General features: G+C 38.8%; 1 protein-coding gene across 1 annotated transcript in view; it reads left to right on the top strand.

Annotated features, from left to right (window-relative positions):
- The window catches only part of RORB (RAR related orphan receptor B), a 194,865-nt gene that overhangs the window by 131,657 nt on the left and 36,039 nt on the right, over positions 1–27,169 (top strand). Inside the window, exons 2-4 of the mRNA XM_033237092.1 lie at positions 1,587–1,672; positions 5,951–6,092; positions 13,718–14,119. Of these exons, the coding sequence (XP_033092983.1) occupies positions 1,587–1,672; positions 5,951–6,092; positions 13,718–14,119 (630 nt within the window). The remainder of the gene's footprint in view (positions 1–1,586; positions 1,673–5,950; positions 6,093–13,717; positions 14,120–27,169) is intronic.

Raw genomic sequence — 27,169 nt, 5'->3', positions numbered from 1 at the left:
ATCCAAGTGGCAGATTGATATACAAAGCATTTTGAAGTATATTTTGCATAATTATTTTAAATTGGAAGAGGAAATAGCAGATCTTCTAGTGTGTGTAATTTTAACAACTCTTAGAATACTATCAGACATAGGAATCACTACATTCTAAATAAATTTTATCTCATAGATTCATCCATAACCTGTGTGCTGATTATTTAAAATCATCTTACCAAGAGGTTCTATATACAGGACATTACACCAAATTGCACACATAGAAAATAGAAATCCCATGCCCCACCATATTCCGCCAAAGTAACCGCCTTACCACTAACCCCATTTCTGTCAAACCTACTACTTTATCTCAGCCTCTTGGCTAGGAAGCTAGGAGTCACCTTTGACTCTCCATTTCCATGTCTGTTCCCTTTTTTTATTATATAATCTAGCTTTTGCCTTTGAACCATCTTTCTATTTACGTCTTCCTCTCCATTTATCCTGCCACTGATATAATAAGCCATGTTTTTATCTCCTAACACCCAAGTTAGACGTAATCTTTAGTTGGTCTTCTGCTTGTTTATGGGTAGCCTGCCAAACTCACCTTTCTAAGGAGAGTTACTTTCATCATTTCTTTACCCTGTTCACTTCGTTGATTCCTTATGGCCAGCGAGATCAGGTGAAAAACCCCGCTGCCTAACCCCAGGAACTCCATAATCTGGCATCATCCCTCTAGCCAATCATCTGACCTAAATTTGCATTATAGCCAAGTTATTGTCTCAATGATCACAATCCACAATCATCCCAGGCCTCCAATCTTTTTTCATTTCCCTTCTGCCTACAGAAATACCCTTTGCCTTTCCCTTCAGCCTAACTAAATCCTGCACAATCTTCAGAATCAACAAAAATGCCTTCATCTCCAATGAAACTATTTCAGTTTGTACTGAATTCAAATTTAGTACCCTCATAATTTATCCTGATTTATCCTTGTATTAATTTTATTTTATTAATTAGAGTATTTGTATAATTAGCATATCTTATCCTCCATCAACAGCCTTTATTATCTTAGAGAACTAAGATAATATTTATGCTCAATAAATATTGGACTGATTTATTATTGGCATTTTTGTAAGTAAATATCCAGCCACACAATGAATAAAGCTACCATGCACTGCCCCATCCCATAGTTTTGCTTTATTTATGTATTTATTTTAAATATCACTGAGATAAGGCCTTGTGAAAGCTCTCAGTAACTTAGTGTCTCAAGTGCAAAATAAGAAAAGAAAAGCTGTGGGTTCAAAGGCTTTTTGAGTCCCACTATTTTTAAGGTCAAGTTCACAAAGGAGAAAACAGTGAATGCAAGACTTTGGAAAACTGGTTTCTGATTATATTTTTTTAGTTTGAGAAAAGCAAAGCAAACAATGGCAGAGAAATGTACTTTGACTTAGAAGAAGTTTAGGACAGCCATGTAAATACTAGTGGACGACTCCCATACCACCACCCACACCCAGTATTTTCAAATACAAACATCAAGGCAGAGATAGATGGGGAGATAGGAAGAGTAAAAGGAGAAAGAAAACTTTTGTATGCTCAAAATGTGTATTTTCTCCTTTCAGCACAAATTGAAGTGATACCATGCAAAATTTGTGGCGATAAGTCCTCTGGGATCCACTACGGAGTCATCACATGTGAAGGCTGCAAGGTATGGGACTTTCAGACCGCACGGTTCTGTATTTGCCTCAGGCATCTGTGTACCTCACAAGACGAGGTGACACCTTTTTAAAGAAGGCTTGCTAAAGGATCCTTCTGCCTGCTGCTGACATTCAGGAATTCTCGCGTGGTGGGTGGGAGGGTTGATTTTCTGTTCTTTTGCCTTTTGCCTTTTACCTTTTTGTTATTGTCTAACTGGTCAGCAGCTCTTTAAAAATGGATTCGTATTTAAAACCTTGAATTATCCACATTTACAGAGATATAAATACTGACTCTTGCTGTTTTAGCAGTATTGTCTCCAGTAAATTCCAAGGCACTTATTACTATATGAAAAAACTAAAGGTTAAAATAAAGATTATAAACTAATAGGTACATATCTAACTATCTGCTTGAGAAAGAGGAAGTGAAGGTAACAGCTACAATATGCATATGGCCATCCTTTATTCTCACATTACAGGAAAAAAAAAAAAGAAAGAAAGAAAGAAAGAAAGAAAAGAAAACTGGAAGCATGGTATGTTAGAAGCCAACAAGATTATCTCTAAATCAACTAAAATTCACCTACCCCCACCCACCCCTTCATTTTCCGATGAGGTCCTGAGGTATAAACAAGATTATGTCATCTGATCAACATCATTGATTCAGACAGTGAAGAACAGAGCATGGCCAAAAACACAGGGTTTTTCAGTCTCAATCCAGCGTTCCACTTCCAGACAGATTCCACCCACCCTTCCCGTGGCAAACTAATTCCTGTAAGCAAGTTGCTCTCTTAAATAAAGAGCTGGAGGAATAGCAGTAAACGTAGACTGAATCTGAAATAAAAGAACTTTGAAATTTAACAGTAAGTTTTAATAATGAATCCTTAGAAGGAAAGAAGGTGAGTGTGAGAGACATAATAGCCAGGGAAAATCTAAACAGTTCTATAGCTATAGTTAAAGGACCATGTGTAAACAGAACAAATAAAATGCAGCCACAGTCTGGGAGGGAAAGGTAATATGCTGGTAAAGTTATTGGCAAGAGCAATTATGTTTTTGATCAGAGATGTGAGCAAAGTGAATTATTCTTTTAAGATCAGTAAACTGAAGGAGGGGTAGTACAGTCATAGAGTCTAAGATCTAATCTTAATCTTAAACAGGCTTTCAAATGTACACAAGGGAAAACACATTGTAACTGTCAAATACTGGTACTGTGTGATAAATTGACAATGTCTTCATAATAGTCTCAAAAAGGCATGAGTCCTGGAATTAAAACCAGAGTGAAGAAAAGAAAAGGAAATAAATAAGAATCAAGTGGGTGAGGGAAGAAGAGGGAGCATATTAACGTACTAACCTGTCAACACACTGCTGTACTTTAAAGATGATTAGTGATAATCTATTTGTGAATATCATGAGCTGTTCTTTGCATTCTGTTCCTCTGCAGCCCTATAATTAAGAATTGCATGTTATCCCCTTTAATGCAATTTTTCAACTCATCAAGAATAAACAAGAAAGCAAAATTATGTCAGCAATTTTTTACCCTCCTTGAATAAGTTATTACATCCTCTAGGCAGATAGACAAATAGTTTTCTTCATAAACAATAATAATTTAGGAGTCAGAATCTTCTCCATTGTAAGTATTTCTACCATTATATTGGCTTGTTATGCAATCTTGAGAGCTCTGGTTTACATAATATCTACTAAAACTGATTTTTAGATCAATGTCAAAATGGAGATGTTTGGCATTTGATTGTGTAAGCTCTATTTGAAAAATGTGTGATTTCAAAAGATAGGGATATGTTCAGGTTAAAAAGCAAAATATTTTAAACAGTAATTTCCAAAAGATTTAGCTAATGTGCAAATATAACCCAACAGGCCAATAGCCAAGAACAAGTGTCACCTTTTCTATTTAAAGGAAGAATCCACAATCAAAGAAATTATGTTGTTATTATGAAGCATACTCTGAGGTTTTAGTTAAAATGGCACTATACACCACACTATTTTTTTAATTCATGGAAAAAACCCACATTTGTATATATGCTACAATTTTCTGCAAATAGAAAACTTAAAAATTCTCTTCAGAATTTGATGTCAATGTCAACACATTCAGTATCAACCTCTGAGTTTTCATAATGCTGTTTTCAAGTCAACATAAACAACCCATTCTGAATAACATCAATTCAGCTTGTGCACTTATTCAAATTTCTATTCATTCAATAAAATTTGGAACACAATCTCTCTTTCATGCCAAAAACCTCATTTGCAATAATGAGCAACAGATAAGCAAGAAACGCGTCGTAATTAATGTCAAATTGGTCTTAAATTAGGGCTGTAGCTGTGACTTCAGAAAAGTCTTTTCTGTCCTGTCAACTCTTTTGCTAAGTAGCACTAGTATCCAAAGATAAAAACCACACAATTCTGCCTTAAAATGTAAATTTCAAGTCATCTTTAATCAAGATTGATGGGCTGAGGTTATGCTTTCTGACAGTTTTCACAGTATATAAAGTACATCATTTCAGTCCCTGGGGGGCTTACATTTGATCTCTATTCTAAGATGCTGCATGAATTCAGTCAAACTGGACAGTCACATGTCTCATTCTGCCATCACTGGTTTATTAAATAAGGAATGCACGTGGATGTATGGAGATGAAACTAGTCCTTGTTGTTGAATGGCGAAGCCAGTTGGGACTCTCTCCCTCTCTGAGGAGATCCTCGACCACACCTCCATGTCTGAGATTCCTCACAGATTGACTAAGCTGTCTTCACCAGTGCCATGCTGAGCCATATTGGAGCTCAAGACAAAAGGAAAATTAGTAACACAGATCCCTTCTTTAAGTTATTGGGTATTTTTGCATTAATGTCGATTTTTTAACACATGATGTTAAAATATTGTATTTTCTAATTACAAAAATTTTAGGTGACCTTTTAATGTTGTGGGCAAGGTGTTTGCCTCACTAGGCTCACCTAGCCCTGGCTCTGCTTCTTCATCCTGGAGATAGTTGAGGAAACAAAGAAGCTGTTTGAGGGAAGTCAGAGGATCTAGTCCAGGCTTCTCTGCAAGATAGCATTGAATCTACCATTCCTGAACTTTTCTAGACTTCCTCCTTCCAAAAGATGATGCTGTGGGAATCTTTTCCCAAAATTTGTCTTAGAAAGCTTAATGTAGACCATCATTTTGCTCATGATACGTTGCACTTTTCCTTTATTCTCTAGACAATTCAAGAGTAAAGAGTGATTAGGGAAATCGATTACATGAGTCAATGAATGGATGAATGATAACTTAATCTATCTCTGGAGAAAATGCTTATTTTCCCCAATAGAGTTTTCTATAAGACAACTAAGGAAAAATTTTTTAAAAATCAACTCAGCTGTGGATTTATTTAGAGAAGCAGTGTATGGTCACTGGCAGTTCATTTTGTACCTGATGAACCCAAATGTACTTGCATGAAGACGTCTTACACCGAATAACCTGAGGCCAGGTAGAAACGATTCATTCAGTTTTTACTTAATACTTTTTGTTGTTGAACAGCTTATATATAATATTTTCTTTTTTCAAAAGTATAGTTGATTATTAAAAACAGCTTTCCAGACCCAGCCACGGTGCACACACACACGTGTAGTCCCAGCTATAGGTTGAGGCAGGAGGATCACTTGAGTCTAGGAGTTTGAGGCCGCAGTACACTATGATCCTGCCTGCAAATAGTCACTGCACTCTAGCATGAACAACATAGCAAGACACCTCAAAAAGGTAGAAAAATAAAACACTTTTCAGCTGCATTCTAGCCAAATTCAAAAAGTTTATGGTGGGGGAAACCACATCTTAGAAACTAAGAAAACAGTAGCACATACTCCTCAGTGTTGCTTTTTCTTACCAATACCTCAAGTTCCTCACCACCACAGCACTTGATACAAGCCTATGTGATTGTCCCCACCAAGTTCTGTCATGTTTGGTTTAGCACTCTCCTTTGCTACTCCTTCCCCGCTGCTCTTTGTGGGACAGAAACTTCTGTTTATTTCTGCATAGAACAGCACAACTGCAAATGTCTTTAGCAAACATTTATTCAAGGAATGAATGAATGAGTGAATGGGTAAATGAATGATACCCTCATATCTCTGCAGATAGCATCTATTTTCTCCAGCAGAAATATCTGCAAGCCATACGAGAAGAGGTATCCAAAGAGCTTTAAAAATTAAACTCAGTTATGTGCACTGCAGAAAATGTAGCAAATGTATATGTTAATGTTCTCTGTTTCCCTTCTTATAAATCTGTTTCTCTCCCCTTCTCTTTTTCCCTCAAGGGATTCTTTAGGAGGAGCCAGCAGAACAATGCCTCTTATTCCTGCCCAAGGCAGAGAAACTGTTTAATTGACAGAACCAACAGAAACCGTTGCCAACACTGCCGACTGCAGAAGTGTCTTGCCCTGGGAATGTCAAGAGATGGTAAGGCATTACATTCCTGTTTCTTACTTAAGCCCTTTCAAATGGATGCTTTGCTGGAGTCTATTTAAGCTGCTGGAAGAATTCTAGACGAGGGAATTGGGGATAAGAAGAAAAGAAAATCATCGTGCTGGTAGTGCATTAAAAGGAAAAGTAAGAATATACAAAAAGAGAGCATTGCCTATGAAATAAGAAGAAAACAAAGACTTTACCATAGCTCATGGAGCAATTTGTGCTAACTGGGTTTAGCAGAAGCCACATAGGCCTAGGTTGAAGGTGACCATCTGTCTAGGTTTGCCTGCAAATGAGGGATTTCCTGGGACATGAGGCTTTCAGAGATAATGCCCGAAAGTCCTAAGCAAACAAGGACCACATCCGAGTATGTTCACTGGGTAGGTCTGACTGGGCTTGATTACTGTGTGGAGACACTAAGGAATGGCATATGCTTCTATGGGAAGCCTGGAAGTCCTGCTGGCTGCTCATAGCTACCCAGAGGAGGAACTGGACTATCTGAGCCCATAATGAAGTTTCCAAAGACTAGAGCGAAGTCCAAGTCTTGGAAGGGCTGTGTAGGTGATGTCCTCCTCAGAATATGATACCATCTGCGCTCCAACTTCACGCCTACCCACACTGAATTGCTTGGTTTCCCGAGGGAACATCTTAGAGTAATGGAAGAGGACAAATGAACTCAAACAAGATGAACGAAGAATTTCACCTAGCTTTGTTTCCATTTGCAGTCATTCATCCAAAGTAATTCTTTCCCTGTTGACATTGGACACATCACCCCTGTGTCATACAGTGAGCGGCCCTGAGTCCTGGGGGCATTTCTGTCTTGTTCCCACTAAAACATCAGGCTCTGCTTAAAAGCACACACCTAAATGTTTATTGAATGAACGATGGAAATCCCTTCTACCTAGAGCCTAAGACATAGACAATGCCCCGACAGCTTCTCTTTTTATGTCGATCACTGTGGATTCTGCGCATCTGGTCGCACTCCCTCTGGTGAAATTCAAGGCTGTATAGACGCACACAAAACAAGAAACTTCCAAGTTTTAAAAAGATGTGAATAATTGGCATGCATTTAGCATAAAGGGATTTCATGAGTGATTAGATTCTTTACCTTTTCTCTAATTCCCAATCCATCTAAATTTATCCGGCACAAAAGTACACCTATAAAATAAATTTGACCAAAAAAACACACAAAGAATCTGACCTGAAACGCTTCAGTTTATAGGTAGCTTCTAAAGCTACAGAGATGAGGTTTCCAAAATGTTTCTATTAACTGACTTTTTTGTTTTATTTGTTTTACTTGACTCACTAACCACATATATTTACTCCTAAGATAAATTTATAGCAATGGATACTTCTGTATAATCAAGGCAAACAAATTAAGAGAGAGGATTGAGTAGTTTCAGATACTTACTTGGTATAATTATATGGGAATCTGAGTTGATGATTTTGCACTTCATTTCTACCATATGGTAGTAGGTAACACATTAATTCACAGTGTCCAAAAGCCCCATTAATAATTGCGCAAAGAGATAAGCCATAGAGTGTTGGTTTTGTTACTTCTTCCTACACTAAAAGGAAGTATCTTTCTGGAAGGGCAAGTCTGTGTCTGTGCTGGTGAACAGAATTATGGGCAAGAGATGAATATATGACCCAAGGCAGATTCAGCAGATTTAGTGACATCGGCCCACAAAATCTAGACGGTCTGAATCCCGTAACATAAAAGAAATGTGTCAGGAGGATGGGAGGGTCATTTGACAGAGCCACAATTTATTCTCAATGAGGAAGGAATTCATTGCAGCACATAAACCTCTATGCAAATAAAAGCAATGTAATGTCTAAGGACACTGAGGATTAAGAATAATGATTCATTTCAACTTTAGGTCCAGAGACAATCCTGAGGCTGTCTGGGACATCTTCAAAAATGCCTCCTAAGCACATCTTATGTGAAATTTATCATGAGGAGAAATGGTCAGGGGTGTGGGTGGGGTGGGGAATCTGGAGAAGAAAGGGCTCAAGCAGAAGAGAAAACAAATGATTCTCTATAAGAGAAAAAGCTGCCTCTTCACTATATCACACAGAGAAAGTTTGGTCTGAACCTTGATTAGAATGGGTGCCTCATGCCAAGTAAATTATGCTAATACCAGGGAAGCCGAATAGGTTTTCTCTCCTATTGATAAGTATTGCCTAGTATGTAGTATTGAATGATTCAAAAGCCCTGAAATTATGGTTGATTACCTATGTCTAGTAAGGAGTCAAGAATGAAAGGCAAGGTTATTTCTGAATCAGAAGAATCCCTACCTTCTTCTGATTCAGCAAGCATTTTTAAAGTGCTTTAGAAATTGTACCAATAGCCAAAGTGAGATGCCCTCATACCTAACTGCTTTCTACAGCCCCCTGCTTCCCTCAGAGATAAAGTGGCATCTTCATTTTGCTATATGCATTTGCTCTCTGTCAATTAGGCTCCAAGAATGTTTATTTCACCATACCTGGCTGTTTACTGTGGCCACTAGGAGACAGCTTAAAATAACTGTTGAAAACACTGGATTTTCATTCTCTCCTGAAATTTCACTGCTATATTGGTGTATTAGCTATCGAAAATATATCAGTAGTCATCAAATTTATCAATAATGAATTTGTTCAAATTTAGCTTAAGCAAATAATCAAAAATCAAATCCACTTGGAATACACATATTTGTGTCTTTATGTGTATAAAAAGGTAAAGGCATGTGTGCATGGGTGTGTGTGTCTGTGTGTGAAGTGGTAGCATGCATAAGCCCACTGAATCTTCTCTATCATTTTATTTTTTTTTCTTTTTCCTACACCCTTTACAAAGGAATCTTCAGGATAACTTTCCAATTGTGCTACTACAAATTGATACTCACTAGAATATGTCCTCCCGAGTGGCATGTCTCTACAAAAAGACAGAAATTGCCCTAAAAGGACAGGTTTCACAGATTAAGCTTCTTCTATCCAGAACTGCATTGCCCAATCCACATGTCACTATATAAATAATTTAAATGTAAATGAATTTAAATTAAATAAAATTTAAAATTCAGTTATTCAGTCACACTAGCTATAGTTCAAGTGTTCATTAGGAGCATGCAGCTTGCAGCTACCATATTGGAAAGCACAGAGAACATTTCAACATCACAGGGAGTTCTGTTGGAGAAAAAGAGGAAGGAGAAGAGAGGGATTTTAAAATAATGAATAGGCTTCGGTAGATTGAATCAGACTTCTAATACAAAGCCTACAGCACTAAAAAAAAGCGTGGCAGAAGAGGCACATCTCTGAAGCTGAAAAGAGTTAAATTAAGACCAGTTTCACTGGTAAGCAGCAAAATGTAAATATAGAGAACTTTACAACCAAAGGTAGTAGATAAAATAATTTTAGAAATTTATAGAAAGTCATAGATGATAGTCAGTTGGGCTCTCTTGAAACCAAAAACACATGTTCTTGTGTTATGTAAATAGAAATCTTTGAAGGAGCTATGACTTTATTTTTCAAATATCAAAAACTTCCATTCCGTTTAGAATACCACAATTCAAATAAATATAAAATAATTTCCGATACTTTCACATAAAATTGTTCTTTGCTATTATGGGATCAAAAGGAGGGTTAAGAGCATATCATAAGCAAATACCATCATCGTTGAATATTTATAAAGCACTTGCAATGTATACAAAATTGTGCTGGTTTCTTCAAGAGGTAGCAGTTTAACAAGAGGCTGTCTTTACAGTCAAGTGAATGTCATTAACAGAATAATTCAAGTTTGAGAGGGGCAAACAGTTAAAATATATGGCAGTCTGATTAATATGTAGTGATAAGAAGAATGCTAATATTTGAAATATTAACATGGCCTTTGTTAAAATAGTTCTATGCATTCAACAAATGTATTTACAAATAGTGAACATGAATTATGTTAAGAAAGTCAGTGGGTTTATTTTGGCCATGTACTGTAATTTTTTCCCAAATTTGTCACCACTGTTATTGTAAGAAGGGGCATAAAACTGAAACACTGACTCATCAATGTTTCTGAAATAAATGGAAAATTAATCATAGAATAGTATTAGAGTCATTGTCAGTGAAGTCTTTGATTTAGGATTACACCTGAAATAACTCTAAAATGTAGTAGTTTTAAGTTGCTTCTTTGAAAATATTTCAGTTGCTCAGTGACCTGATAAGTCAATTTTGTAAAAAATGCAGAGCTTTTCTTTGTTGAGTTTTTAGATGTTAACTGTGGCAGAGGTCTTCACAACATACTCTTTTGACATTGTTAGCTTGTGATTATGATGTCTGTAGTTAACAGCAGATTTCTGCGTCCATCAGCAGCAGGTCAGTTCTATGGCTCTGCTGATTGTAGATGGCATTGCCTGGTATGACCAAGGAGATTTGGCTCTGCTTCACATATCCCCCAGCAAGTTTATCCTCCAGCAAGATAGCTCAGGCATGTCCTTGTCATGGTGAGGTCCACAATTACACAAGCCTTTTTCAAGTCTCTGCTGTGTCACATTTGTCAATATTCCATTGGTCCACAGTAGGTCACATGACCCTGGGCAGGATGCCTGCAAAGAATGAAAGAGCACTGCAAACTGACATGTGGAAGGGCATGGAAAGAAATAGATAAGAGGAATCAGGGTCATTAATGCAACCAGTCCTCCACAAAGTATATTTCACCTAAATATAGGTAAACAGAAATCTAAAGCAGGATTAAATGGAAAAAGAGTTTAAAAAAAAAAACACATTTCTGTATTTATGTTAGAAGAGTTTCTTATTCTCAGTCTTTAATTCCTATAAATTTCAAACCAATAAAATGCAAAATTACTATACTAAAATAAATCAGAAAGTAGATCTACCCTAGCTAAAACAAAAAATCCTGATCTATAGCAATGGATACAAACCTTGTATTCACTTCCACGACTCTACAACAAAGAGCTATTCTGAACCTACCCAAACACAAAGGGCAGAGGGGCAGCAAATACAGAGCTCTCCTTTCCTGGGGGAGAAGGGGAAGTTCTTTCTGAATCGATATTTATAGTTGTTTATTTTTTCCTATACAAAAGGTGTTTTTCCCCTAGAGAATAATATGTAATAAATTGCTTAGAAAGATATAAAGATACAGAGGAAGCTTGCCCTACAAGTTACTGTAGAATTCGGTACATAGACAAACCGGAAATGTCACCTCAATTAGTAAGCAAATAAATTTGTCTCTGAGAATCAGAATCTAATAAAGGTAGTGTCTCTACAAACAAAATTAAATACAATGATCTAAATAATTCAAGACCATATAAAACCAACCACTAAGATGGAAAGGGGAGTTTAGTCTGAATGAGTCAGATTGTTTGTCTTCACACAGAAAAAATTACTAGATAATTATCACTTCGTTTTCCTACTTAGGCAGCATCAGAAAGCCAGAATGTACGGTTTTTTTGTTTGTTTGTTGTGTTGTGTTGTGTTTTGTGTTTTGAGATGGAGTCTCCCTCTGTTGCCCAGGCTGGAGTGCAGTGGCTCAGTCTCGGCTCACTGCAACTTCTTTCGGCTCACTGCAACTTCCGCCTGCCAGGTTCAAGGGATTCTTCTGCCTCAGCCTCCCCAGTAGCCGGGACTACAAGCACATACCACCACACCCGGCTAATTGTGTGTGTTTGTGTGTGTATTTTTAGTAGAGACGGGGTTTCACCATGTTAGCCAGGATGAGCTCGATCTCCTGACCACGTGATCTGCCCGCCTTGGCCTCCCAAAGTGCTGGGATTAGGAGTGTGAGCCACAGCGCCTGGCCCCAGAATGTAGGTTTTTAAGAAGGATTAAGAAGATACAGAAAGAGTTTGGCTTCTTCAAGCCAAGCCCTCGCATCCACAATCCAGCAGGCAAGAAGGAGGAAAACATGCCCCAATACCCACAAGTGAATGCGACACTTCCATTTACTTCCCGTGAATCAGAACTTAATCACCTACACACCTGCCAGTGAGGGGGATGGGGAAGTACAGTCTCCACTCTGATCAGCCTATGCTCAGATAAATATGGTAGCTCTGTACCCAATGGAAAAAGAAAATGAATTTTGGAAGAATATTGGAGGAGAAGGGTGAATGGCATCTCTTTCAGACCGTGGGAATCTCTTCTGTGTTCCCTTTGTGCTAGATAGTTCTTAAGCACTTCACCATTTAGATATTCTCAGAAGAGCATCAACCCTTGTGATTGAATCCAGGAACTGAGTCTTTTTCTAAACTCCATTTCCTTCTTTCTCCATTCTCTGAGCTCCTAATACCAAGAGGTGGTGGGCATACCATCACAAAAGAATAGAAAACAGAAACTCAGACAGGAGTCTCCAAGTTTGCCATAGCCCCCACTATTAACATGAGCTGAACAATGCTAGATAATTCAGAGAAGGTAGTCCTGTGACTCAGGATGTTCACATCCTAAAAAGGCAGTTGACAACCTGTGAGGAGAAATGTCAATATTCACAACAGTTCAGGAGGTTAAGTATCTGAAGAAACAACACATTGAAATGAAAGCACCTTGATATTACTCTGTGACTACTTGCAGCACTTCTTCCTTCTTTTTCCTCAGACTGCCTGAGAATATTGCCAGAAGAGATAGGAAAAATAAAACTTGGGAGTGGTAGAATGAGAAAAGATAGTTACTGTTTTGATCACTTGCTGGGCATCAGATGCCCCAAATTGCTATTTTCCAAAGATTCTTATCATTTTATCCCAAAAGCCAACTGAAAGCAAATGATGCTGTCAGTTAAAATTATGTTTATTACCCAGCCCCATGCCTTTGGTCTTACCCAACACACTATTTAGAAAATCGACCTGACCGGGTGCAGTGGCTCACATCTGTAATCCCAGCACTTTGGGAGGCCGAAACAGGAGGCTTGCTTGAGGCCAGGAGTTCAAGATCAGCCTGGACACTGTAGTAAGGCCCCATCTCTACAAAAATTAAAAAAAAAAAAAAATAGCTGGACCTGGTGGCATGCACCTGTAGTCCTAGCTACTCAGGAGGCTGAGGCAGGAGGATTGCTTGAGCCCAGGAGCCTGAGGTTTCAGTGAGCTATGATCATGCCATTGCACTCCAGCCTGGGCAACAGAGCAAGACCCTGTCTCTTAAAGAAAATTATTGTAAAAAGTAAAAAGAAATTTAAGAAAGAAAACAGAAAATAGATTTGAAAGTGAAATACTAGGATCCAATCTAGTGATCTAGTAATCCTAATGAATAAAAGTTAGTTGGTTAACATTTTAATAGTGGGTTCTATTGCTAATTTGGTATTTGGTTTTTTTGGTATTCAATATTTCGGTTTTTTGCGATTTTTTTTCACAGGTAAGAAAAAAAGAGGAAAACATGCTTTCTAACTTCATGGCAATGAGAAAAATATAATAAGTTTTTCTATTTCTTCCTGGCTTAGATTTATTTCTCACTGTGGGCATAAACCAAGACAGGAACCCTCTGAATACAACCTTTCCCCAGATGCGGAGTGGAAATGAATGGGTTCTTAAGTGATGGTGCTAGACATGTGTGCATCTGATGTTGAAGGCACAACCATCCCATGACCCATTGTACCTGAGGTGGTTAACACGAATGATAACCACAAGTGCTGTTTTCTGCTTTTCTCTCCAACCCAGCTGTGAAGTTTGGGAGGATGTCCAAGAAGCAAAGGGACAGCCTGTATGCTGAGGTGCAGAAGCACCAGCAGCGGCTGCAGGAACAGCGGCAGCAGCAGAGTGGGGAGGCAGAAGCCCTTGCCAGGGTGTACAGCAGCAGCATTAGCAACGGCCTGAGCAACCTGAACAACGAGACCAGCGGCACTTATGCCAACGGGCACGTCATTGACCTGCCCAAGTCTGAGGGTTATTACAATGTCGATTCCGGTCAACCGTCCCCTGATCAGTCAGGACTTGACATGACTGGAATCAAACAGATAAAGCAAGAACCTATCTACGACCTCACATCGGTACCCAACTTGTTTACCTATAGCTCTTTCAACAATGGGCAGTTAGCACCAGGGATAACCATGACTGAAATCGGTAAGTGGAAGTCTCCTCCCAGTGGCTTTTTCTGAGATTCTGCTTTGAATTTACCTTGGTCCTATTTAATATGGTCATTTTCTTAGATTTAAATGGAATTACTTGGATTCACAGCTTCTACTGAGAAAACAAATTTATTTTAAAATATATTCTAATAAATGTCATTTTTCCCCGCCCCATAAAAGTTTATTTCAAGCAAAGGAAGAAAGAAGAAATTATAAATAGAAAGATGCTATCTGTAAAGAACAGATGCTATCTGTTGAATTTGGGTTCTCACTGAAGGAAAAATGTTATTGGTATAAACAGGGAAATTTCGGCATGTATTCAAAGTTGATGCTATTCAAAGTGAAATTGCTGAAGGATATAGAAACAGTGTGGAATAACCAAACGAACAGGGGCCCAACTCTTCCTCTAAGATAAATGGGGACAAACTTTAAGCAAACAGTATCTCAGCTTCCTTCTTGGTGAAGTCAGGGCGACAGACCAGAAGACCGCCAAGGCTCTTGTAAATCTGAATTCAAGAATTCCATATGGGATTCTGAATTACAGCAATGAAAAGAGTGTAGTCTGGAATGTTACGGAACATGAGAGTAACAAATAAGCTAGTCACAGGCATGATTGCATCAGAAAGCTGATCCTCTTTCCTCCGATTCCTAAGGAGCGATCTTCAAGAGTGCCCTGTCTTAGTCAAGCTCTCTTCTGACCCGCTGCAGCTTTGTTTTACTCCATGAAACACAGGAGTCTATTAAATGTTTAACCAGTTAATCTCATCAACTAACTGCCAGAAAAATATCGAAGTAGGTTTAACACATTACTCTCCTGGGTAACAGGGTAGCATGTTAACAGTAGCCTAGAAGAGCTAAGCAAACAGTGGCGATGTGATCCCAGGCTTCACTGCAATATTTAGTGTACTGGAGAAAGCAGGTTAGAGCTCAGGAACCTTCGAGGGCTCTTGACATGTTACCCAAAGAGGTGGCGGAGCAGAGCGATTAAGAATTGTGCTACCTGAGTTTAAATCCTGGCTCTTTGGCTTATTATTTAAGCTGGAGCAAGTTTCTCAATCCCAGTTCCTTCATCTTTACAAGGGGGAAAGCACGAGTTTGTAGCTCACAGAGACATTGTAAAGCTTAAACGAGTTAATACATGTAAAACACAGCAATGTTTGGCACTCAGGAAGTGCTAAATAACTCTTAGCTATTACTGTTTTATGCTGCATGCTCAGTCACCTTCTCTGTCTAACCTGCAAATAGGAGCCTAAAGCCTACAAGTGTTTTAAATTAAGCTGCTGTGAACACATCATGAAATACATGGCCATATTCTTGGCTACTTGTACCATCTGGTTGAGGAAGAAGCGATGGTACACAGTTATAAACCTGAAGTGTTGTTTCTCCCTTTTAGCAATCCAGCAGGTGACAGTGAGTAACATTGTTGACAAAGCACCTGTAATGACTTTCACAGCTGAGAGACATAAAAAAAAAATCGGGGCTGGGCGCGGTGGCTCAAGCATGTAATCCCAGCACTTTGGGAGGCCGAGACGGGCGGATCACGAGGTCAGGAGATCGAGACCATCCTGGCTAACAAGGTGAAACCCCGTCTCTACTAAAAAATACAAAAAACTAGCTGGGCGAGGTGGCGGGCGCCTGTAGTCCCAGCTACTCGGGAGGCTGAGGCAGGAGAATGGCGTCAACCCGGGAGGCGGAGCTTGCAGTGAGCTGAGATCCAGCCACTGCACTCCAGCCTGGGCGACAGAGCAAGACTCCGTCTCAAAAAAAAAAAAATCAACTATAATAACAAAAATATTCAATTATTACTGTCATCCTTAACTTTGTTTCTACTATATCATGGGCCCTTCACACATTTATTTTTCATGAACATCTTAAAAGATAAATTAAAAGAATATTTCTGTTATACAGATGCTGAAACCAAGGCTTAGAGATGTCTCATAATTTCCCAGAGTCCTATAGTTACTAAATGACAGAGCCAGGGTTCACCTCAGACAGTCTGATTCCAGAGTCCCTCCACTCCTCTGTTAACCTGCTACCTTCCATGGGTCTCAATTCATAAACTGCATTGTCAACTAATAGGGATGGTCATTTAAAACAGTCATTCGATCTTTTCAAGAGGGAAAAGGCACCTTCCTTTGCATTTATACTACTTAATATCTAAGTTCCTGAGTCTACTATTAATTTGGGAGACATGTTTGAATCCTTATAAAACAAAAACTCGCAACAGTGGAGCAATCTTCTGCCCTGTATTCAAAAGGGGAGTCTTCTAAGAATTCATAAATCATAATTTTTTTATGATTTAGCAACCACAGGAAATATTATGGAAAGAGAACTACAGCCAAACCATCAGGTCTGGGTTACCCTGAACAAGTCATTTTTCCCCTCTGACCCTGAGTCTATCCTGTGAACTGATAGAACCAGACTAGAGAATCTCAAAATTTATCCAGATATTCCGCACAGACACTGACATGCAAAATAAACTCACATATAATTTTCTCAATTGTTTCAACCTCTAGTCTTTAGATATCTTTAAATATGTTTCAAATATTGGAGGATTTTTTCATCAGACATTTAGGGATCCAAATGTACCGTCCTGCCAGTGCTCTCAAATTTAGCAGACCCCTAAGCCTAAATATTGGCTTGGTTCACATTTCGTTAAAACAGCAATGCCACCTAGTGGACACAAACACATTCTATGAGTGTTGAATCTAGGTACCTATGAAGAGCCACAATAGTGTCTTTCCTGTCTTTCCTGCACCATCCAAAACATTGACATTCATTTCACTAAAATATTAAATCCTTGACAGTATCACGGGGCAGGAAGGCATCTGTGGTATAGTGTGGTGGCTAAGAACTCTGCTTCTGGAGTCAAAGTGCCTTTGTTCAAAACTCAATTGTGCCTTTTCCCTTAAACAATTCACTTAACTTCTCTGAGTCTCAGTTGTCAACCCAGGGCAGTAACAGTCTTTATCTGTGTGTGTGGAATAAATGAGTTAATATTTATGAGTTCTTAGTACAATACCTATCATGTGTAAGCACCATTATTATTAATAATATAACTGATATTTTAATTGACTATTACTTAATATCACTGGTTATTGCAAATATAATTACCTTTGATCGAGCACCTACACTGTGATGAGCAATGTCCTATTTTAATCCTCATAACAATCCCATTATGCCTGTTATGTAAGTATTTGTGTATTTATTTTACTGATGGAAAAATCGAGGCTTAGAAGTTATATAACTTGTAAAAAACAAAGAACACATATGAGCCCATAACTGAGTAACATCAAAACTCATTCTTCTAACCATTATACTGTATTTCCTCCCACCAATGGCAGCTCCTCCCAAGCTGACTGCTATTCTCACAGCAAAACAGGTTTGGTGTTTGCTGCCTACCTGACCTCCTTCCAGGGGCTGCAAACTGGAGCTTTCAGAGTACGCACGCACGCTGTCATTTTGACTTGATTTGATAAATGGGCATCTAAACCAATCTGGTTGGTGGCAACTTGCCATAGAAAAAAACCCTATGCATATAAAACTGAAAATCGGATTTTGCCACATCCCAACTGGGTGAATTTGAGATTATGTCACACCAAAAAAAAATTTAACATCATCGTTGGCTACCGGAAGTCCTGATCTGCTTCCTCTGGATTCTAAGAGAATAATGAAATGTGTGCAACTAGGTCATTATGCTTCTGATATGGGGTCATCTCAAAAGCAGATCGCTTTTAAAAACCAGTTTTTAGGTCAGTCCATATAGAATAGATAGCAAGAGTTTAAAATGTTTGATAAAAACATGCATGTAAGAACCATAACACAACTGTATAAGCAACTGCATGCAGATCCCAAAAAGTCAATTTTTGAATATTAGCAGAGTCAGGAATATTCTCCCGAAAACCAAACTTGTCTTACTGAAAGTTCACCAACGAAACTACAAAATTCCTAGGTTAAGGCCCCTCATGATAATGTTTGATATATGGAAAAAATGTAGAAAATCCTTTCACGCATTTTAGTGATTTTGAGGCTCACACCAATTCCTTCAGGTGTGCAGTGAAGAAACCATTTCATTGTGCTGATGAAGAAATTGAGAGTCTGAAACAGTGAGTGATGTTCCTAGGATACAGAGTTAGTTACGTGATAAAACTTGAATTCTAGGGTTAATGTTAAGTCACTGTCCTAGACTGCCGGGCATTTCTTCAAATACCTCTTTTTGAAATGTGCCATACACTCAGGAAGAGCAGAACAAGGTTTCTGCCCTCACCATCTAGGAGATACCATGAAAATGAACAGTCATGGCAATTCACCACATCCTATAGAATACGTTCTGGGCAGGATGCTACCACATTCTTCTGGAGGTGAGGGAGATGGCAGGTATTGATCAACCTGAGCCACATCTCTTATCAGGAATGTTTTATTCCCCTACTTTTGAGGGGAATAAAATGTGGATAAGCAAACAGAAAACCATGAAACATTTCAGGAGTTACATTCTTGGGTTTTTCTAAAACTGTAGGAAAAATAAGCCATGAAATAAAAGAATGGCAACAAGTAAGCTGAAAATTAATATTTAGACAGCAATATTAACTGGGTTTAGCTGGCATTTTACTTCAGGCTGGCATGATGGATGTGTTATATCTTTAGGGATAAAATTTTGCAGTGGTTGGTGGCAAGGAGAGGAAGCTAGCTAAAAGATGCCTGTCACCCAGGCTGGAGTGCAGTGGTGCAATCTCAGCTCACTGCAACCTCCACCTCCCAGGTTCAAGACATGCAGAAAAGGAAAGCAGAACATCTTGTCTTTGCTCCACCACTAACGAGCTCAGATGAGTTGGGGAACTCTGCAGGACTAATACTCTTAATGAAAGCTTATTTAAGCTGGAAGTGATTGACAGTGTATCTACAAGATCCCAGATAACAAGACAATTCAAACAGCCAAACAACATGCTTTTTTATATGTAAAACATCCATCAAATTAGCTACAATGCTAAGGGTATACATTGCCTTTTACAAACATTACCTTGGTTTGCTCTTCTATTCAGTAATTTTCTCTCCAGATAAAGACAATGAAATGTGAATTAATTGATCTCTTCTTGTATAGTCTTTAACATAGACTTATTTTCATATTGCTTTTGTGTTCTATTTATAGAACGTGAAATGTTAAGCATTATAAATAAATATAAATCTCTTTTTAAAAAATTCACCTATTACAGAAACTGAGTGTTAATAGTTAAAGGAGATTACAAAGAGGTATTGGCCTAAAAGCAATCTAGTCCCTGTAATGTACTACCTCATTCTAGTAAGGCTACATAAAAATACAGAAGATTTTACTAGTAGTGTTTTATTTTGCAGAATTCTATTCAAAGTGGTGGTGTTTCAATTGTGGCTTATTAAGAACCCCAAGAAGATGCTTTGGTCTTAAAGCAGCACCTTTAATGGCATATGCTTTTAAGGATAAATATCTTACACTGTTTAAATCTATTATGCACATCTAACTACCCATGCAGAAATGGTGCAGAGAATAGAACTTAACTCTTGCTATATATTTCCTGTGTCCTGTGATAGAACCTGTATCAAATACAGGTAGGCATTCCATTTAGAAGTAACTGTCCAATACATCATTAAAACAGATAGAAGTAGACCAAACTAGCAAGAAAAATTATTTGAACAATATGGGGACAGGAAAATTCAGTGTTTAGCTCTTTCTTCGTTGCCTTGAGAGGAGACATCTTGTGAACTTTCATTATCATCTAACCCCTCTCTCACCCCCACCCCAACCACACACCCTTTGCAGGCAATTTAGGGAAAGTTCATTGAGACTGGAGGTCCTAACTCTGCATACTAGCCACGTGAACGTATTCAAAATTAGTCCAGCTGTCTGAGATTCTGTCTCACCATCTGAAATATAAGACAATTGGACCAAATGACTTTTAAAGACTATGGTTCTCTCACCTTCCAGAGAGCTTTGGTCATGTGCATTAATATTCCCCCCTTGTTATAGCCACGGACACAGACAAGAATAGGGTAGAAGAGAGGAGAGGACTGGGAAGCAACTAAGCAATTCTGAATGATGCTGAATAACTTGTCTATGGCAGTAGCCAGCACACCTCCCTCCTGGAGAGCAGGACAATACTCGGGGCTTTCACTGAGTGAAATGACAAACATGCAGTTAACAACCCACTGCCAAGTCAGAACTGTACACCAGCCTCTTCTCTCCATCCACCCTCCAAAAAAAAAAAAAAAGAAATCAGATTAAAATGAATGTCAAAGACAACCAGGAGCAGCTCAAGGAAAGGCTTGTAGCCAATCCCAAACCACTCCAAGTTCATGTACAATCCAATTAAAGAGTGAGCTGCTGTACAGATGCAGCTTTCGGGCAAACACACCTGTCCTCCCTAGTTCAGTACAACCTGATCACTTCCAAGCTCCTCTTGAAGAAAAAGCAAATATGTTCACAAAATGAAGATAGGTTCTTTTTTTTTTTTTTTTTTAAGCCGAGTCTGCCTGTCACCCAGGCTGGAGTGCAGTGGTGCAATCTCAGCTCACTGCAACCTCCACCTCCCAGGTTCAAGCGATTCTCCTGCCTCAGCATCTCAAGTAGCTGGGATTACAGGTCTGGCTAATTTTTTTATTTTTAGTAGACACAGGGTTTCACCATGTTGACCAGGCTGGTCTCGAACTCCTGACCTGAGGTGATACACCCACCTCAGCCTTTAAAAAGTGCTGATATTACAGCCATGAGCCACCACGCTTGGCAGAAGATATGTTCTTGACTACTAAGGAACCCACCTACCTGGGTCACCTGGATCATTGGAAAGGGGCTTACTTGACTCTTCTGAAATTTTAACACCACCATGTTCTGTGTCAATCCCAGAATATCTCCCAAAGCCTACTTAATTTCAAAATTCTGCTTTCTATCTCAAAAAGGAATTCTTCCAGTTTGGGGCCAGTTTGTCATATTCCTAGGACCCCTATCATGGTTACACCTATAGTATTAACCAGTCTATGGCCAGAAATTATTGTAGAGGATACCTGGAACCACGGACTCTACAGTTAATCCCTAGGGTTATTCGAATGCATATCTTCTTTTTTTTTTTTTTTTTTTGAGACGGAGTCTCGCTCTGTGGCCCGGGCTGGAGTGCAGTGGCCGAATCTCAGCTCACTGCAAGCTCCGCCTCCCGGGTTTACGCCATTCTCCTCCCTCAGCCTCCCGAGTAGCTGGGACTACAGTCGCCCACCACCTCGCCCGGCTAGTTTTTTGTATTTTTTTTAGTAGAGACGGGGTTTCACTGTGTTAGCTAGGATGGTCTCGATCTCCTGACCTCGTGATCCGCCCGTCTCGGCCTCCCAAAGTGCTGGGATTACAGGCCTAAGCCACCGCGCCCGGCCCTGAATGCATATCTTTCTAGATATCCTCTCATAACCCTGCAGTGATGGTCTACAATCACCTAATAACATGTGCAGTGCTTCCCCACAACTGCAATAAATGGTAGAATGTATACAAAGCACTTTGTAACCAGCCAGTTTCCAAACAAATATAAATATGATTTACGTCACAAACAACACACACTTATATGCTCAATTCAAGTACTCATGGACCTACATATCTACTTACAGTACATGTGTGCATATCAGTCGCTACATGCTTGTGCCTCTGTTAATACAGTTTTCTCAATGTGCTAGCAATTCACTAGATTACATTAATCTTCTAAAGTACCTTTTTTATTTTGAGTTGAAATTGTGCAAAATTTATCTTCCTCAGTGTATTTCTCCTGGAGATAACTAGTTTGGGATCACATTTTGTCTTAGAATTCAGAACCTCGAAAGAAGATTCTAGAATCTTCTTTCAACAACAACAACAACAACAACAACAAATGTTACTGAGAAGCTACTGGAAAGCCAACTCCATTTTATACATTCAATTTCAAAAGCCATAGTAATTATAAAATCTTCTACAGTAAGCAAAAGGAAAGGAGATTTCAGGAGGTTCTGCCTGTGACTTGGAGGAGTAGGAAATGTTTCTGTTTATGAAGTGACCTCAGAATCAGTCCCTAATGACAGTTTCCACATTGAATTGTATTTCAAGATGTTATACTGCAGAGAAGCCATACTTTTAAGGCATTGCAAGCTTTGACATTGGCTCTCAGAGCTCTGAATTACTTTTCCACTGGTAGGGGTGAATGTATTAGCCACATTTTCAAGCACCCATTTTTAGAAGAGTTGGTAAGGGTTAAAATACCACATGGGCTATGGAACACAGAAATGCCAATTGAGGCCGGGCGCGGTGGCTCAAGCCTGTAATCCCAGCACTTTGGGAGGCCGAGACGGGCGGATCACGAGGTCAGGAGATCGAGACCATCCTGGCTAACAAGGTGAAACCCCGTCTCTACTAAAAAAATACAAAAAATTAGCCGGGCGAGATGGCGGGCGCCTGTAGTCCCAGCTACTCGGGAGGCTGAGGCGAGAGAATGCCGTAAACCCGGGAGGCGGAGCTTGCAGTGAGCTGAGATCCGGCCACTGCACTCCAGCCTGGGCGACAGAGCGAGACTCCGTGTCAAAAAAAAAAAAAAAAAAAAAAAAAAAAGAAATGCCAATTGATCACAAGCTGATGGAGATTAGTATACTCTGGTGTGATTATCATGGTATGCAACCAATTTAACGGGTGCTCTCTGCTATCCAATACAGGATTTATTTCTGTGATGTTTGCAAATGTGGGGAAACCTGCTGGAAATTGTCCCAGCTGGAAAAAAAATTTTTGTTTGTTTTATTTTATTTTTTGTTTAGGCTTTCTCTTGACAACATAATCTTATTACTGAGGAGACTGAATTTGCTGTTTATGTTTGAGGCATGTTTATGAGGCCTATTGGGGAACTGCTATGTGGTTTTCAGCGAGGTTTGTTCTGGAACAATTTGACACAATAAGGAACCATAAAAACCCACTATTTTAAAGCATTAGTCAATTAAGTGCATTATTTAAATTACCAATGTACTTTTTAAATTTTAGGGTGTTTGAAAATATAAAAATGGCCTCCAAAGATTACCTCTAAATTAGTTCTTTGAAAGGTCAGAAATGAATTGACTAAACCTCCAAAAGGGTGGCGAGGTGGGGGAGAGATTGCATCTGTTTAAATTAACAATCAATCCATATGTCAACAAAATTCAAATGGTGAAAATCAATCCTAGTGATGGCCCTGAGCGATTTTCATAATGAGGTTTCATCATCTGTGACCCATTTGTTGCCCTTTGGTAGCGTGTGGAGGTGCAGTTTTTGAGGAGACTAAAGGAAGATTTTCATGGCCTCTGGATTGTGCTGTTTTGGTTTGTCCTATCTAAGACTCTTCAAGTGCTTTTAAGCCTGTAAACCATACTCTCACCCTCTGTAACTCTGCAAGGCTTCTCCCTCGTGCGTCAAAACAAAGAAAATTCTCACGTCGGCCGGGCACCGCAGCTCATGCCTATAATCCCAGCACTTTGGGAGGCCGAAGGGGGTGGATCACATGAGGTCAGGAGTTTGAGACCGGCCTGGCCAACATGGAGAAACCCTGTCTCCACTAAAAATACAAAAATCATCCAGGTGTGGTGGCATATGCCTGTAATCCCAGCTTCTTGGGAGGCTGAGGCAGGAGAATTGCTTGAACCTGAGAGGTGGAGGTTGCAGTGAGCCAAGATCGCACCACTGCACTTCAGCCTGGGTGACAGAGTGGGACTCCACCTCAAAATAATTGGAAGAAAATTCTCATGTAGCCTCTCCAGACTCAAGTTGTCAAGCTTCACACAGTGCTTAGAAAACATCGCTGATGCCAAATCCTCTTGCAGATGGAGGATCAAACCCCAAAAAATGGGGTTAAATAGGTTAAGCGGCTTCCCCAAATGCACAAACTAAAAGACTGAAAGGGGCCATGTTGACTTCCTTGGTCTTACTATGTAACGCCCTTAAAACTCATCAACTGCAGGACATTTAAGTAAATTAGTCTTTCTGATTGTTCTGTGAAGGAGATCTTTTACTGTAAAAGTTCACTTTTAAATGTAATCTTTTTATAATAGATTCTTTCTCAATTTCGTCACCCGATTTCAAGAAAGGAAACTCTAATTTCCCAAAAATTAGACACACACTTGCAATACAGCAAAATGCTTGTGATCCAAAACAGCTTTCTGTTGTTAAATAAAGAAAGCACCCTCTTAGATAGTTAACTTGTTTTTGCTGCTTGTGCTTTTTTTCCTCGCTTTGGATATACTCTGTTTAAACACAAATGCTATGTAGATTCTTTCAGCTTTACTTCCTGCTTTCTTACCTTCTATTAGAAAATGCTGTCTTACTTGAAGCCAGGCATGGTGGCTCACTTTGGGAGGCTGAGGCAGGCAAATCACCTGAGGCCAGGAGTTCAAGACCAGACTGGCCAACATGGTGAAACCTCCTCTATACTAAAAGATACAAAAATTAGCCAGGTGTGGTGGCTCGTGCCTGTAGTCCCAGCTAGCTGCAAGACAGAGAAAGGAGAATCCCTTAAGCCAGGTAGACAGAGGTTGCAGTGAACCAAGGTGGCACCACTGCACTCCAGCCAGGCGACAGAGCATGACTCCAACTCAAAAGAAAAAAAAAAAAAAGCTATCTTACTTCAGCTTCCTAAAATTTGAGAAAATGTTAATTACTTTATTAATCTTTTCATTCAGTTTTTGCCCAGCTATTGCTATTACTTGCATTAATCTGATTTTTTTTTCCATTTCATAGTTTATTGAATTGTATTTTATTATATTTTTATCGTTTTTAAAAGTTAACAGCATAATCTTACACTTTGTCAACTTTTTTTCTGAAGAACTCTAGGAGCAAATTGGTCTTAGAATATTCAGGTCTGCATGAAGTAAAAATCAGTTATGCCATTCTCTGATATGTGAGTTGGCAACAGAATTTGCATGTAAAGGAGACTGAAAGCTATCCTGATTAATTGAGGAGGAAGTAATGAGTGGTTGGACCATGAACTGAGCCAACAAATAAGTTATAAATTATTGATGCTCCCAATTTCTGCTTAAAAAAATTAAGGAAACAAAGTTCTAAATCTATTAGTCTTCCTTTGAATCTAGAGATCACTAATAGATTGCTGTTTTAAGCTTAAATATATTGATGGTTTTATTCTGACAGCAGAATTCTATTTGTGCTAAAAATAACCATCTCTAGGGATTAGAAAAATCAGAAAGGTCTTTAAATGACATTGTCTTTTCTGACATTGCCATCAGTGACAAACCACTAGACTTGTTCTATCTAATGACAGAAAACAAAACTGGCAGTCTGTTTTGAAAAAGGAAAAATGTGTGTGCATTTGGTTAAATGTTTCACCTTTCAACCAACTGTTTTTATATGTTTTAGTTACCGCCTAAGAGCACAGATTCTAAGAAATCTTGATATTATGAAAACCTAAAGTAGGCACTTAAAACACGCCTTGAGCAAGTCCATAGAGATATCCTGCCACTAATTCAAAGTGAATCCCCTAAGAATTCCATTTTTGCACTAGTAGTATAAACTAAACAGAGAATTCAGTGGTACTCTAGATCCTTAAGGCAAGTGACAAATTAAAAATTCATTAATCACTTCGATTGAGGCTGAGATACGGTACTTTAGGAAGAATACTTAAAACTTTAAAATAAAATAAAAAAGTCCCTTGTGGAGAAAAATGAATAGAGGGTATAGTTCTCCAGGAAGAAACCATTCTTTCTCATGAGGAAGAAAAAATGGAGGGAGGAAGTGGGGGTAGAGAATTAGGAAGTTCAGGAGCAACACCCTCTAGCGCTATATATAGCTCTGAGTCTCAGCTTTCTTGCCTTGGTGCAGTTGGGCCTCGGGTGCTCTTGGCAATAACACTGAAAGCAGCAGTTTTTAAAGATATACTCAACTTTCCCCACTCCCGGGATGTGGGATTCTAATGAAACTACCCGTGCAATCCGTATCTGAGACACCGTAGCCTTTGGAGAGCGCCATTTGCTGAAATGTCTAGTGAAGCTAAAATAAGCCGCTTTGGTGGAAAAAACCCGCTGAGTGGTTGAAATCAGAGCTGCAGAAGGTCACTTGCTATTTTAGTAGCTGCAAGCTGGTCCTTATTTTATAACATCACAGTTATAAACAAGACATTGTCACCTTGCTTGTCAGTTTACTTCTTTCTCACCAAAATAAGCAGATGTAGCCCTTTTTCTTTCTACATAGAATTAGGTAATTTGGATGACTTGTTTCCAAACTTTGCTTAACTATGTGGATCAATATGTAAGAGAAGTTATTTTTCATGTATTTCTTTAAACATTGCTTCAAAATATTATTCTTACACCTTTTTACATCGTCTGATATAATTGACCTTTTAAAACTCTATTTACCTGCCTGTATAAACCTTATCACGCACATCTCAATCATGCTGTAAATCCTTACATTGGACTTTCTTCTTTGATTTATTAATAGATCACAATGAAGAGTATTGAGAATGGGATAGGATATGTAGAAGTTCTTTACAGACTCAGAGAGAGAGAGAGAGAGAGAGAAAGGAGACTCAACTAATTTCTAGGATTATTTGGATACAGTCCATTTGCAAATGAAGGAAGGAGGTTAGTTCCAGCCCCAGGGTTCTATAATTACTGCACACACTATTGAGAATTACCATCAATTTTATTCTAGTTTTCCCTTCAAAAATTTAATTTCTCTCTTCTTATTGCCCACATCAAAAGTAAAGATTACCCTTAAGACTTCTAGGGAGGTGTGACAATTTTAACAATATTTTAAAATATTTTTTCATCAAAGTGATACAGAAGTATATTTACCTATATCAATTATTTTAACACTTTCTAAGACTTTTTTTTTCATTTGAATCACACATTGCCATTTCTATCCCATAAAGTTGCTTAATATATAAAGTTACAAATTATGTTAATTGAATATAAATCTTGGATTCAGATAAGCCTTCCATGAAGAATAGTATCAGGGCCAAAGTTGAAAACAAAACAGCAGTTTTGCGGGGGGGAGGTTTTACGTGTTTATACATATGATAATATGGAAGGGAAAGGAAGAGAAAGA

The sequence above is a fragment of the Trachypithecus francoisi genome, unplaced genomic scaffold (assembly GCF_009764315.1).
Source record: "Trachypithecus francoisi isolate TF-2019V2 unplaced genomic scaffold, Tfra_2.0 Lachesis_group16, whole genome shotgun sequence".
Lineage (NCBI taxonomy): Eukaryota > Metazoa > Chordata > Mammalia > Primates > Cercopithecidae > Trachypithecus > Trachypithecus francoisi.
This window is presented reverse-complemented; position numbering and strand designations above follow the sequence as displayed.